Source organism: Oratosquilla oratoria, chromosome 27, assembly GCF_046742065.1.
Source record: "Oratosquilla oratoria isolate Oo_2021 chromosome 27, ASM4674206v1, whole genome shotgun sequence".
Lineage (NCBI taxonomy): Eukaryota > Metazoa > Arthropoda > Malacostraca > Stomatopoda > Squillidae > Oratosquilla > Oratosquilla oratoria.
The window spans coordinates 47,511,341-47,524,697 of NC_134803.1; the positions used below are offsets into that span (position 1 = coordinate 47,511,341).

General features: G+C 40.1%; 1 protein-coding gene across 2 annotated transcripts in view; it reads left to right on the top strand.

Annotated features, from left to right (window-relative positions):
* The window catches only part of capt (adenylyl cyclase-associated protein 1), a 74,197-nt gene that overhangs the window by 58,985 nt on the left and 1,855 nt on the right, over positions 1-13,357 (top strand). The window contains exons 3-9 of one of the 2 annotated variants that reach the window (XM_076210550.1): positions 2,986-3,018; positions 4,878-5,077; positions 5,751-5,959; positions 6,666-6,847; positions 9,454-9,581; positions 10,805-11,065; positions 13,153-13,260. In XM_076210550.1, coding sequence (XP_076066665.1) covers positions 2,986-3,018; positions 4,878-5,077; positions 5,751-5,959; positions 6,666-6,847; positions 9,454-9,581; positions 10,805-11,065; positions 13,153-13,260 — 1,121 coding nt within the window. The remainder of the gene's footprint in view (positions 1-2,985; positions 3,019-4,877; positions 5,078-5,750; positions 5,960-6,665; positions 6,848-9,453; positions 9,582-10,804; positions 11,066-13,152; positions 13,261-13,357) is intronic. The other variant, XM_076210551.1, reaches the window with a different exon arrangement.

The following is a 13,357-nucleotide window of genomic DNA, read 5'->3' on the forward strand; positions in this document are numbered from 1 at the left end:
TCCCCACATACACATACTCCCCACACACACGTACACCAATCTACCTACGTGCAGACACATTGCATTAGAAGAGCTAGGAGGCCTTACAAGAGGAGCAGCGGCGGTCAGACGCCTTACATAACACTTCATCATCCAGGAGCACGCACGGAACACCAGCCATTACGTTAGATCGATGAAAGCGATAAGGAAACGACTTTGTGGCTGCTTTTGGTACAGAAATATAAAAAACAAGAAGAAAAAATTATACAAAAACTGACTTTGTCTCACCCAATGGTACTACAAGCCAGGCCAGTCCTGTTCCAGCTGATTACATGACCTTCCATTTCTTCCAGCGAACAACCACCAGAAAAGCCAAAGTGTTGAGTAAAAACCTTGTGTGTGTCGGCCACAACATGACGGTCACCGAAAGGGATGTTTAGCGGTTTAACTAATGTAGTTTACTTCTTTCGCCGCGAAGACCGTTAAGTTCTTTCTATTCTTAACTTCTTTGGTGTGAGGTACTGTGGTTGTCGCTGCCCGAGGTGATGGGGGGAGGGGGGGGAAGGCGAGACTTTCGCTTACCAATGGCTCGGTCACGTTCCTCATCTTCAGGCGTCTGTAAGTTGCATAGAAAATGTGACCCACATTTTTAAAACAAAATATCGTCCAAATAAGAGAATCCCTCCATTTGCTTGTTGATTGATCGATTTTATTCATATTTTTGATATTCAAATATTATTATTATTATTATTATTACATATTATTTCATGTAGGCTTCATTGTGACGACTGGATTTACCTACTCCCTCTCCTTTAATCGTTCGGGCCCCCTTCCTCTCACACACACCAAATTCCTCGCATCCTATCCCACTTTCTCTTGCTTTGCTAATCTTCCCGTCCTCCTTCCCTTTTTCCCCCACCTTATTTTCTTCCTTTCCCTTCTTCCCCTCCGCCTTCACCAATCTTTGAGCTCCCAGTCTCCATTTCTGCCCCTCCCCCCCTACTCCCCAAACCCATCCACCTTCTTCGCTCTGCCTTTTCACATCCCAGTTTGACCTCATCATTGTTCCTTGTATTATGTTGCTCGTTGTTCTCCCTTCCCGTTATTTCCCCCTTACGTATTTGCTGCCAAGGGGGATGAATGAAATAACTTGGCGGCTTGGTCACCTGGAATGGGAGGTGTCAGTATATGTTAGAAAAAATGGTTCCAGTTTTCTGTACGAAAACCTTATTGTTCAGTGAATTGCGACTGAGCGCACTCACACCCACACGCATACGCCCAGGGCTGAAATAATTTCAGTATCGCTGCGCTGCGAGTCGTTACTCCAACTCGTGGGCAGGGAGTCGGGTGTGCGTGCGTCATATATGAGCTCTCTTCCGAGAGGGAAATAGCTGTCGATCACGAGTCCAATACATGATCTAAAGCGGCCCATACACGATCAATTATATTGCGCAATTTCATTGTCAATACTCTGAATTGACAATTAAATTGACCGTGTATGGGCGATATATCGCCCATACACGGTCACACACACACACACACACACACACACACACACACATACACAGAGTGGGAAATTATATAAAAAATTATATAAAAATTGATAAAAAACAAAAAAATGGAAGGAATGGTCGTGGCTCGTCCCTGGACATGCAATATGCAAGACTGAAGGCTTTAACCTTACATTAAATGTTGAATGGAATCCATGCCAAACTAGAAGGGAAGTTTTTTTTTTTTTTTCGTTACTGTGTCCATGCCTGTGGCTTCTCATCTTTATGTTATGTGATACCTGTGGTTTTTGACATGATGGCTCCGCTTTGTCTTCACAGTGGCCATATTGTCTGGGTCTCCAGTTGCAACATAGATCCTACTCATCGCGGTTTTCTTTTCCCTTTATAATTATTTGCTTGCTTATTTTTCATTTGTTTTATTCTTACTTTTTAATTTTCGGTTATACTATTTTAATGAAATTTGAATGACACACTGGTGTATTTAGGACTAAATCAGGAAGCTAGGTCTTTGTAGCAAAAGTCAGAGGTCGGGTTCAATAGCTTTGGAATAGAGCTGATCCCATTAAGAAGGCATGGAACCTCTAAGGTTTCATCCTACCTTGCGGTTTACCTGGAGCTAGTGGCCTCTTGCCATCGTACAGACTCACTTGTTGTGTTGTAGCCTTTGAAAGCACGTCGACTTGTGATGAGGCAATGTTAGTTTAGATAATTACTTTCCTCCAGAATAGTATTGTGTGGGCAGTGAAACGGGCCCCATATAGAGCAAGGTTGTTTATTTTTTGTAGGTTTATTGGTGTCTCACACAGTAAAAGAAACGTGACAAAATGGCAGGTGGGTGATAGTTTTTATGAAATGTATGTCAATTGTAGCAAGTGTAAAAAGAAATGTGTACAGATATTAATTACTAATGTTACAGTGCATTGGAAAAAAAAGTGCATCGTATATGATACTGGAATGGCTAAAGCAGATTTTTGTATTTTTGTAGAAGTGTACAACTATGCTGTATAGCATTAGAAAATTAGATATTAGTTTTGTAAATTATAATACTTCGATGTAATAGATATTTTTCTTGGCCGAAATCACTATCGGAAAACTATGCTAAAAGCTTTGCAGAAACGAATGAAGTTGCGTCGATTACTTTAGACGCCATCTTTGTTTGATAGGTTCGGTAGTCGGAGACGACAGCGACCTGATGACCTCTAAAATTACAGGTAGCATTTTAATAAATGCAGGTTACGTTAGATCGGTTAGAGTAGAACAGACGAATTTATCATACTTTAGTTTCTTCAACCTCCTCTACCAAAACAAAGATGGCGTCACAAATATTTTGTGTACAGCTTCTAGCAACATATAAATTATTGATTTCCGCCAAGAATAACAATTGTTTTACCAAATTATTATTTAATTTTCTATTCCTATGTTGCGTAGGTGTGCACTTCTAAAAATTTACCATTATTTATTTTATATTATTTTCACGTTATCCTATTTTTTACAGAACGTATCATTCCTACATATAGTCCATGGGGCGGTAGGTTATTTTGGTTTCGCCTTTGTGATTTAGTTTGCTTCCCCCCCCCCTCCTTGAGCTTGTCCCCAATCATTATTATATGAAGATTTTTTCTTGCATTTATACATTTTTACAGCCAAGTATAAATTGTGACACTTAGAATACAGTGTATATTGACGTTGGTGTAGCAGCTATGCCTATGGTAGGCTTTCCAGCCAAGCACATATTGTACAGCATTAGACATTTCTACATTTAACTTCATCTTTTTGTATTGCTCTTTTTTCCAGTTTGTTTTGGTTTTCTGAAAGAAAAAAAATCATTATCTTCATCTAATTAGTTCAAAACTGCCCCATTCCTTAGTGCCATCACCTTATCTAGGTAGGTCAAACACCACCAGAGGCGCCACCGTCGATGACGAGCACAATAGCGCGTCATTTTATGCGCACGCCGTTCAAACGGCCAAATTTACATACCGCGGGAAATTTAATTAATAAAAATGTTGCGTGAGTGTATTTACTACGATCGTAATAAATTTCAAACATTCACATCATCAGTTACATGTCGGTCAATAAAAACATTAGATAAACATGGCGGCCTGCATTCAGCAGTATATCAAAAATTGGTATATGTTTCAACGTAAAAAATGAGCTAACACATTTATTGTGCGGGCAACTGACCATAATTAACCAAAACTACTAGTATCGTGGATTATTCTAATACCAAAATAAAGTCAGTATGTTACGGTAGAGCTGAGAAATTGGTTGTTTAAATTAGTTTTTTTTTCTATCGGGTCGGATTATCGGATAACAACATCAACATCCATCCCGCCATCTTATCTATCACTGGTGATATGGACCAAACTTCACTCTATTAAGTTTCTTACTATTATGTTATTAGTGTAATAGACTTATAGTTGAATTATTTTAAATATTTCCTTTAAAATGTGTGATTTTCATGTAATTTGATCGAAGAGAAGTTACGTTTTCATCCTCCGTAATATTACGGACCACAGCTACGATTCGTCCTGCCCGCTATCTATGATCACTGGTGGTATGGTTCAAACTACACTATTAAGTTTGTTACTATTGGGTTATTAGCGTAATACCTTGCATATAATTGGATTATTCAAATTATTTTCTTTAAAATGTATGATTTTCATGTAATTTTACGGTATTCGTAGCTGTGGTGGGTAATTTTGCAGAGGATAAAAACGTAATTATATGATCAAATTACATGGAAATCACACATCTTATAGAAAATAGGTCAAATAATGCAACCATATGCTAATTTTTTTATATTAAATTGTGCCTGTCAGTAAAAACCGTCATTGTTTACGTTTGATCGGCGATCAGTCAGACCGCACGTTTCGGCCCGATTTCCTCGGACAAAATAGGCCCGATTTAATTCCATTCAAAATGCAATATCTCGAGAACTAGGACAGCTAGATGGATAAATCAAATTGCATTATACTCATAGCGACTTTTTCCATCCCATGAGAACTACTTCAGCTCAAATATCAGGAATTCCATTTTCATATTGACCTAGCTACCTTATCTAACACTGCGGGTTATTAACTAACTTAAGAAATTGCGATGATTTTAATAGTTTGCAGTTTTATGTTTTCCTGCTGTTTTAATTGTGGTCTTTGTGTGTTTATGTGCCCCTGTTATTGAGAGGTTTTTAAGATGCTAAGGCAAGACATGTAACACTGATTTTGTTACAGATGTATTCCTTTAATTCAATTATGATTTCTATTGCAAAAAATGAGAGATTCCTCCTATTACTTTTACTGTAATATTATCTTGACTTTTATGAATTCCCATTGTAATTATATAGATGGTAATATTACCCATATCTAATAGATATAAATACTCTTACAGAGGTTTGCACGGTTCCCTTCGTGCTTGCCTATGATGACTTCCTCTCCGGACCCTTCAAGAGCTTCTTGGACTGTAGTGAGAAGATTGGGGGAGATGTGGCTTCCATTGCCAAGATAGTACAGGCTACGTTTACCACTCAGCGAGCCTTCCTTGTTATGGTATCCAAAAGTAAGAAGCCTTCAGAAGCAGATTTGCCTAAGGTAATGTTGCTTAGATAAAGCTTGTAGATCACCCAATTGTTGATGATCAAGATAGAAATATATGTGGACAAAGTAGGAATGACTTTATATGTTTTTACCTCATTTGGTTAGACAGGAAAGAAAGAAAACTTGTGTAGTCTTTTCTTGTATACAGTAATTTTTCCCATATCTGAAATGATTGAGTCACAGGGTTTTGGATTTGGAGAGTATTCAGATATGTGAAGTAAAATTGCAATCTTTGCATCATCTGCCAACATGTTAACTTGAACTATCCATCATACCATATAAACATAAATAAAAACCATAGATGTTAGCACTTTACCTTGTGGGACTACACAGGTCATAGCTCTCCATCCAGACATCTAGTCTTTATTAGTCCTGATGTACCTGCTCATCAGAAAATCTTTGATCTATTTAAGTAGTTTACTTATTGGTCCTCCAGTATGCTCCAGTTTCAACAAAAGCCATCTGAGGTACTTTATTAAAAATCTCTGTATCTTGTGCAATACATCACTCACTCTTCAAGTAAATTTTTATAGGTTCACCATTATGCTGGTCACTGATACCAGCTGTAATTCAGTGTTGTCATCTTCCACATTTATTAATTGGTTCCACATTAACCCTTCTGTAGCAATGGAACTGTTAGGACTGATAGTAATCATTGCTTTTGCAGGTGTTAGAGCCAATGGGTAAGAAAATCCAGGAGGTGATTGACTTCCGGGAGTCACATCGCTCTTCTCCACGCTTCAATCACTTGTCTGCAATCTCCGAATCTATCCCTGGGCTCTCTTGGGTAGCAGTTGCACCAGCTCCAGCACCATTTGTTAAAGAAATGGGTGATGCTGCTGTCTTCTACACCAACAGAGTACTGAAAGACTACAGGTAATGATTTTGTATTAATTTTGGGGGGTAACAATACAGGAATATGAAATTCTTGCCAAGAAAATTATGTATATGGAAAAAGATTTGCACATTTCTTGTGCCGGGTTGGTGAAAGGTAATTTAGTTGTTCTGTATCAACAGTGGTGAAAGATTTCAACAGATATCAGCTATTTTGAATTAATGTTGTGTAACAATACAGGATATAGAACTCATGGCATGTGGCAGCTAGAATAAATAAAGTTTTGAAATAGGACAAATATTTAGAATGAGTACTGAATATTATTAATGATGATGGAACCAATGACATGTGGTGGATATACAAAATGGACAGCCAAGTTGCCCATTTTTAAATCCTCTCAACCCCTCACCTCCATGACGAGGTGTACCCCTAAGGGCTGACTCATGGTCTCCAGACTGGGCCTAAGATCTTAATTAATTTTTAACTATATTTCCTACATTTTTTCACACATGGAAAACTGACAACCAGCAACTGCTCTCCTTTCTCTACCACTTTGAGCCCACATTGATACAGCACAGACAACAGTCTGAAGTATCTTCCTAGAAAGATCTATGGGAGGTTCCAAGGACCATTGCCAATAACTATGAGGTTCTGGGATTTCCACTTTGTGGAACTCAATGAAACAATATATTGATTGATTGATGGTACTGTGTTTATTCACTTAATTTTATTGTCTTTGATTAACAGGGACAAGGACAAGAAGCATGTGGAATGGGTACAGCACTGGAATACTGTCTTCAAGGACTTGCAGGAATACGTCAGAAAGTTCCACACCACTGGTGCAGCCTGGAATGCTGGTGGTGGGGATGCTCTCACCAACCTTAAAGCAGCACCCCCTGCTGGCAGTGTGCCACCTCCTCCTCCTCCAGGTAAAAAAAACTGACTGTCTCTCCCAACAGTACTACTGTTTTGTTGTACCAGGGAACAAATTTCACTATCAGGTGTATGTATGTATATGGGAGGTAACCAAATCGAAGGCTTCTGACCTAGGGCACTGGACAGGATACAGGAATGACCCATCATCCATGAGAAACTAAGATGAGAGGGAGGAAAGGGTGGTGAAGGGGAGTGGAATGGGTGGGAGTAGGTACATGCCTTTGATTTGGCTAGCTCCCTTAAAAGGGGGAAAAGCTCTTGGTATATAGATGGAATATTTATATATGAAATAGTAAACAGTGTATTAGAGGAGACGAATATATATAGGCCAAGGTGGTGGGTAGGATAGTTAAAGGTCATTAATGGACTATGGTATCCAAAAGGATTTGAAGACTTCTGGGTATAGATATTTTCAAGGGATAGAATAGTGGACTGTCAGATAATTATCTGGTAAAAGTGGAGGAGAAGAAGAGAAGAAGAGAAGAAGAGAGAAGGAGTTTGAATGTGTTTGAGATGAGGTGTCTGAGAAGTATGGTGGGGGTTACTAGGCTAGATAGAATGAGAAATGAGGAGGTGAGGAGGAGAACAGGGGTGAAAAAGGATTTGGGAGAGAGGGTTGATGAAAGAATATTAGGATGGTTTGGACACATGGAAAGAATGAGTGACGAAAGACTAGTAAAAGAGGTATGGAAGGCAGATGTGGAGGGAGTGAACATGAGGGGACGTCCTAGGATGAGGTGGATGGATGGGGTGAAGGGGGCTTTGGGGAAGAGGGGAATGTCTGTTGAGGAAGGAAGGGAGAGGACGGAAGACAGAGGTGAGTGGAGAATGGTTGTATATGGATGATGTTGTGACGACATGAGGAGGAATAGGCTGGGGGTGGGGTAGTATGTGTGAGTAAATTTTGACGCAGCCCGAAGGGATTTCTCCCCGTCCTCTCCTTATATGCAAAGGGGGACGGAGAGGGGGGGTCGCCGATTAAATGAAGCGGCTTTGCTGTGGATGTACTGTGTCTTGCGACACTGCTTCTGACCCAGGGCGGTGGGCAGGGTTCAGGGATGACCCGTCATCCAGGAGGTGCTCAGATGTGAGGAAGGGTGGGAGGGGTGTGGAGTATATTTAGGGATGAAATGGGTGGGAGTGTTTTTATGCCTTTCCTTTTGTGGCTACCTCCCTTGGAAGGGGGAAAAAGCCTTGGTATATGTATGTATGTAAAAGTGGAGGATGGAATGGAATGGGTGGGAGTGTTTGTTTGTCTTTTGGCTACTTCCCTTGTATATGTATGTAAAAGTGGAGAAAGAAGAAAAGATGAGCATTAAATGAAATGGAGAAAGAAATTGTGGAAGATAGTGAGGGATAAAAGAAAAAGGAGCAGTGGAAGATTAGGGTTGCATAAAGGTGGTATGTGGGATGAGAAGGAAGATAGGTAAGACAGCAGATGATGGGATGAAGAGGTGAAGGAGGGTGGCAGAAAATGGTATGGGCACATGGAAAGAATTGAGCAAAGAGTAAACAAAAGTATGGAAAACAAGTCCATGGAGTAAACTTTAGAGGAAAACAAAGAACAAAGTCTTTCTTATCTTTTGAGTATCAAGAGGTAAAAAAGCCCTTGTGTGCCTGCTGTAATAGCATGGTCACATTGCAGTTGGTTTACCCAAGTCTTGGAGTTAGGGATAAAGATGATTCTTCATCCATGTGGTGCTAAGATGAGAGGGGTGACAAATGTTTGTTGTTTGTGGGAGGGCTGTAGGGTGAGTGCTTTGACTTGGCTACCCTCTTATAAGGGAGAGTAGACCTTATGGATAGAACATGTTACTTTCTAAAATTATCATTCATAAACAGTGTAATGTTTTTTCTTTTTCTAGTAATTTTTTCACTTAGAGCACCAGTTTAAGAATGGCATTTTTAGCCAAGAATTGTTGCATTACCAATTAATATTAAATATCAACTATTGATCCTAAATATTTTGGATCATTTATCATTTCAGGGCAATAGGAAGAATCTTTGTAGGAAAATGTATATAGATCAATCATGCTTTCAGTATTGTAGTTGAATTTTGTCAGCTAGATGAGTGCAGTGTATTCTTCACCTTGTAGTAGAAACAATTCATTACTCATGAAATATCACTATCTTTTATAAGTAATTTTCATCCTTGTACATAAAAAAAATTGTAACATTTAAATGCAGATTTTCTGTCTTAGGAACTACTTTTGAAGTGCTGTGTCTCTTGTAGAGTTGAGGGTATGAAAAAAAATTGAGGAATGGGACATGAAAATTAATAATGTTTTAATGCATTTGTAGTTCATTTATAAGTCCCCTCTCATCCATGCACCAGTATGCTTAGATGCATCAAGATAGATGTCGATTGTAATGCCACACTGCTTAGTACTTCACAAGTGGCATGTTCACAAAATACTCTTAAGTGTAACTTGTTAATTTTTGGTGTTGGATTTTTTTTCCATCAAAGATGAATCTTTAATATATTACCTTCCCTTTTCTGTCCAATATTAATTTGTAAATGTAACTGGCTGCTGCAACATATTTGTATGCTAAGGCTGACAAGTAATGGTTGGTTTACCTTGTTGGTTGTATCCTGTAGGAGGCATTCCTCCCCCACCCCCCATGATTAATTTGGAGCCCAAGAAAGTGGAGACTGAGGATGATGGCAGAGCAGCCCTCTTTGCAGACTTGAACAAGGGCTTGGATATAACTTGTAGTCTCAAGAAGGTATGGGTTAATATTTTGGTCATTTATAAAATTTTAATGTTTAGGTCATTTCAAAGAAACTTTAGTGGTAGAGATGCAAGAAATTGTTTATAATTGTTGCCTTGAGTTTCACTTTGTGGAAAACCCACAGTGGTTGACAACAGTCCTTGGGCCCTACTACATATCTGTCTTGGAAGGAGCTTTGGAGTGTTGTCTGTCATATAAGTATGGGATTGTTTCTATCTTGCTGTATATAAGTGATAGTGGGTGGGGAGCAGGTACTGGTTGTCATCTCCCCATATATGAAAAAAGTGAGAAATAAAGTTGAAGCTGATTGGAATCCTGTGTCCAGTCCATATACAGTGTGTGAGCCTCTTAGGGTTGAAACCCCTGATGAAGATATGGGAGTCCATAGGTTTTGAAAATGGGCAGTTTTGCTGCCCATCTTTCAGGACTATCACATGTAGGTACAGCCATTGTTCCCACTTACTGTACAGATCATTTAGTGCATAGATCTCTTAAGATGTGGCATCAAGGACATGTATCTGCATGTGGTGGTCCTGCAAGATGGACAGCAACACTGCCCATTTTCTCAACCTGTCAATCCCTTCACCTAAAGGTGAGGTGCAGTTCCGAGGGGCTGGCACTCAGTCTTTGGAATGGACCGAAGGTCTCTACCAACTTCAACTGCATTTCTTACACTTTTTCTAACATGGAGAACTTACAACTGGGAACTGCTCTCCTCCCTGCCACTTTAAGCAGGTGATATAGAAACAGTACTACACTGCTACAACATAGACAACATTCCAAAGTATCTTCCCATAGAAATCTCTGGGAGGTTCCAAGGACTGTTACCATCCACCATGGGGCTGCAGGTTTTCTACTAAGCAAAAGTCAAGGCAACAATTGATTGATCACTTAAATGTTTTTCTCAGTCTGAAGAATGCATTTAATAATATATCAGCATTTTATTAAAAAAAAATCATATTTTGTGGATTAAATGTATTTGTTCACTAAGAGATTAGAAATACCTTTTCCAATCATTTGAAAAAATAAATTACTTTTATTAAAAAGAGTATGTGCAGCTCAGTCAAGCTTGAAGTTATTTTCTTCAAAGGTGCCAATTAGTTACCTTCCTCTACAGTTTTGTCAAAATCACTGAATTGATGGATTTTTCAGTTGAAGAAAACTATCACCCCACAGTTACATTCCAAAATTCAATACTTGTTCTGTTATGACTGTAGGTATCAGATGATATGAAAACTCACAAGAACCCCAGCCTGAGGGAAGGACCCAAGCCTTTCACCAAATCATCTAGCCCCCCTGTCAACAAGACCAGTGGTCCTTCAAATAGTATTGCATCCAGACCTCCCAAGTTTGCTTTAGAGGGCAGGAAATGGTTTGTGGAGTACCAGAAGAATCAACCAGAGTTGACAATTTCGAAAACCTCCATGGATCAATCTGTCTATATGTTCCGCTGTGAGAACACAGTGGTACAAGTCAAGGTGAGCCAATCTTCAAGATTTTTTTAACATTTCTTCCCAACAATAATACCAGTTCATCCCTAGTGCACCCCTCTTGTGGAACAACCAAGTCACTCATCCATGAACAATTGTGTACATTTGATATCCCTGACCATGAGTTCTTACACATACATACACACACACACACACACGAGAGGACATGCAATGAAACTCAAAAAGGATAACTACAGAAGAAACCTGAAAAAGAACAGCTTCCCACACACGAGTGATAGATATATGGAACAAATTAGATGAAAAAAGTGTGTGCAAACACAATACAAGAACTTACGAACAAACTTGATCTTGCGAGATACAAAAATGGGTCACCATGAGCATAGCTCCCCATCCTGTATAATACAACTAGGTAAATACACACCCACCCAGGGCTGAAATAATTTCAGTATTGCTGCACTGTCTTTACTTCAATTCTTGTGGGTGGGGACTTGGGGTGTGTATACACGTGTTAGGTCACAGCAGTACTCTTAGATTGGTCATGTATGAGCTTTGAGCTCATTTCTGGGAGGATTAAAAACAGACTATCACGAGTCCAACATGTGATCCAAGACCATGGTGAATCACACTCGCACACACCAACACTCACAAAATTCGTGGTGCAGTTGGTAGAATTCCCTGCTGCCACTATGGCAGCCCGGGTTCAAATCTCGCCCAGGGCTGAAATAGTTTCAGTATCACTGCGATGTGGGTTGTTACTCCAACTCTCATGGGCGGGGAATTGAGGATGTGTGTATGTAAGGTCACAGCATCCCACAGATCTGTCATATATGAGCTCTGAGCTCTCTTCTGGGAGGGAAGTAGCTGTCGATCATGAGTCCAACACAATCCAAGACCATATATAAACATGTACATTCTCATTCAACTTAAATTATCCTCATATCTTTGTTGTTTTAGATACTTGGGTGCAAGTGTAGCAGGAAAAGGTGGAGTGAAGGTGGAGGTAGAATGTAGATTGAGAGAAGCGAGTAAATGCCTTGGTGGATTAAAGAGTGTAATGAGGAATAGACATTTGGGAATGGATGCGAAGAGGAGACTGTATGAAGGAGTGATTGTGCCAACAGCACTGTATGGGGCAGAAACGTGGAACATAAGAGAAGAAGAGAGAAGGAGTTTGAATGTGTTTGAGATGAGGTGTCTGAGAAGTATGGTGGGGGTTACTAGGCTGGATAGGGTGAGAAATGAGGAGGTGAGGAGGAGAACAGGGGTGAAAAAGGATTTGGGAGATAGGGTTGATGAAAGAATATTAGGATGCTTTGGACACATGGAAAGAATGAGTGAAGAAAGACTAGTAAAAGAGGTATGGAAGGCAGATGTGGAGGGAGTGAACATGAGGGGACGTCCTAGGATGAGGTGGATGGATGGGGTGAAGGGGGCTTTGGGGAAGAGGGGAATGTCTGTTGAGGAAGGAAGGGAGAGGACGGAAGACAGAGGTGAGTGGAGAATGGTTGTATATGGATGATGTTGTGATTGCATGAGGAGGAATGGGCAGGGAGGTGGGGGGTGGGGTAGTATGTGCGAGTAAATTTTGACGCAGCCCGAAGGGATTTTCTCCCCGTCCTCTCCTTATATGCAAGAGGGGACGGAGAGGGGGGGTCGCCGATTAAATGAAGCGGCCTTGCTGTGGATGTGCTGTGTCTTGCGACACTGCTTCTGACCCAGGGCGGTGGGCAGGGTGCAGGGATGACCCGTCATCCAGGAGGTGCTCAGATGAGAGGGAGGGTGGGAGGTGTGTGGAGTGTATGTAGGGATGAAATGGGTGGGAGTGTTTTTATGCCTTTCCCTTTTTGGCTACCTCCCTTGTAAGGGGGAAAAAGCCTTGGTATATGTATGTATGTATATCTTTGTTGAAGAGCTGCATTTGTATGGTGAAAAGCTGTTCAGGGGGCACCCCATATAGACCCTAAAGTATCAGCTGCATGCTATTGAACAACTTTTAACCCCACAGTAACATGCAGCCAATACCCCAGATGGGGGAGGTGCAGAGATGAGAGTAGTTTAATGAAAAAAATTGAGCTGAACTAAAATAGTAAAGTTTCCCATTTCAATTTTTTCAGGGCAAGATTAATTCACTTGTGATGGATTCTTGCAAGAAATCTTCAGTGGTCTTTGATACTCTGGTGTCTGGTTTAGAGATTGTCAATTGCCAGTCCAGTAAAGCACAGGTAAGAGACACCTTCTTTAAAAGACTACAATTATTCATAATTTTCTCCTTACGATTTTTTTTTTTCTCTCATGTTTTACATTTTCATTGAATCTGAA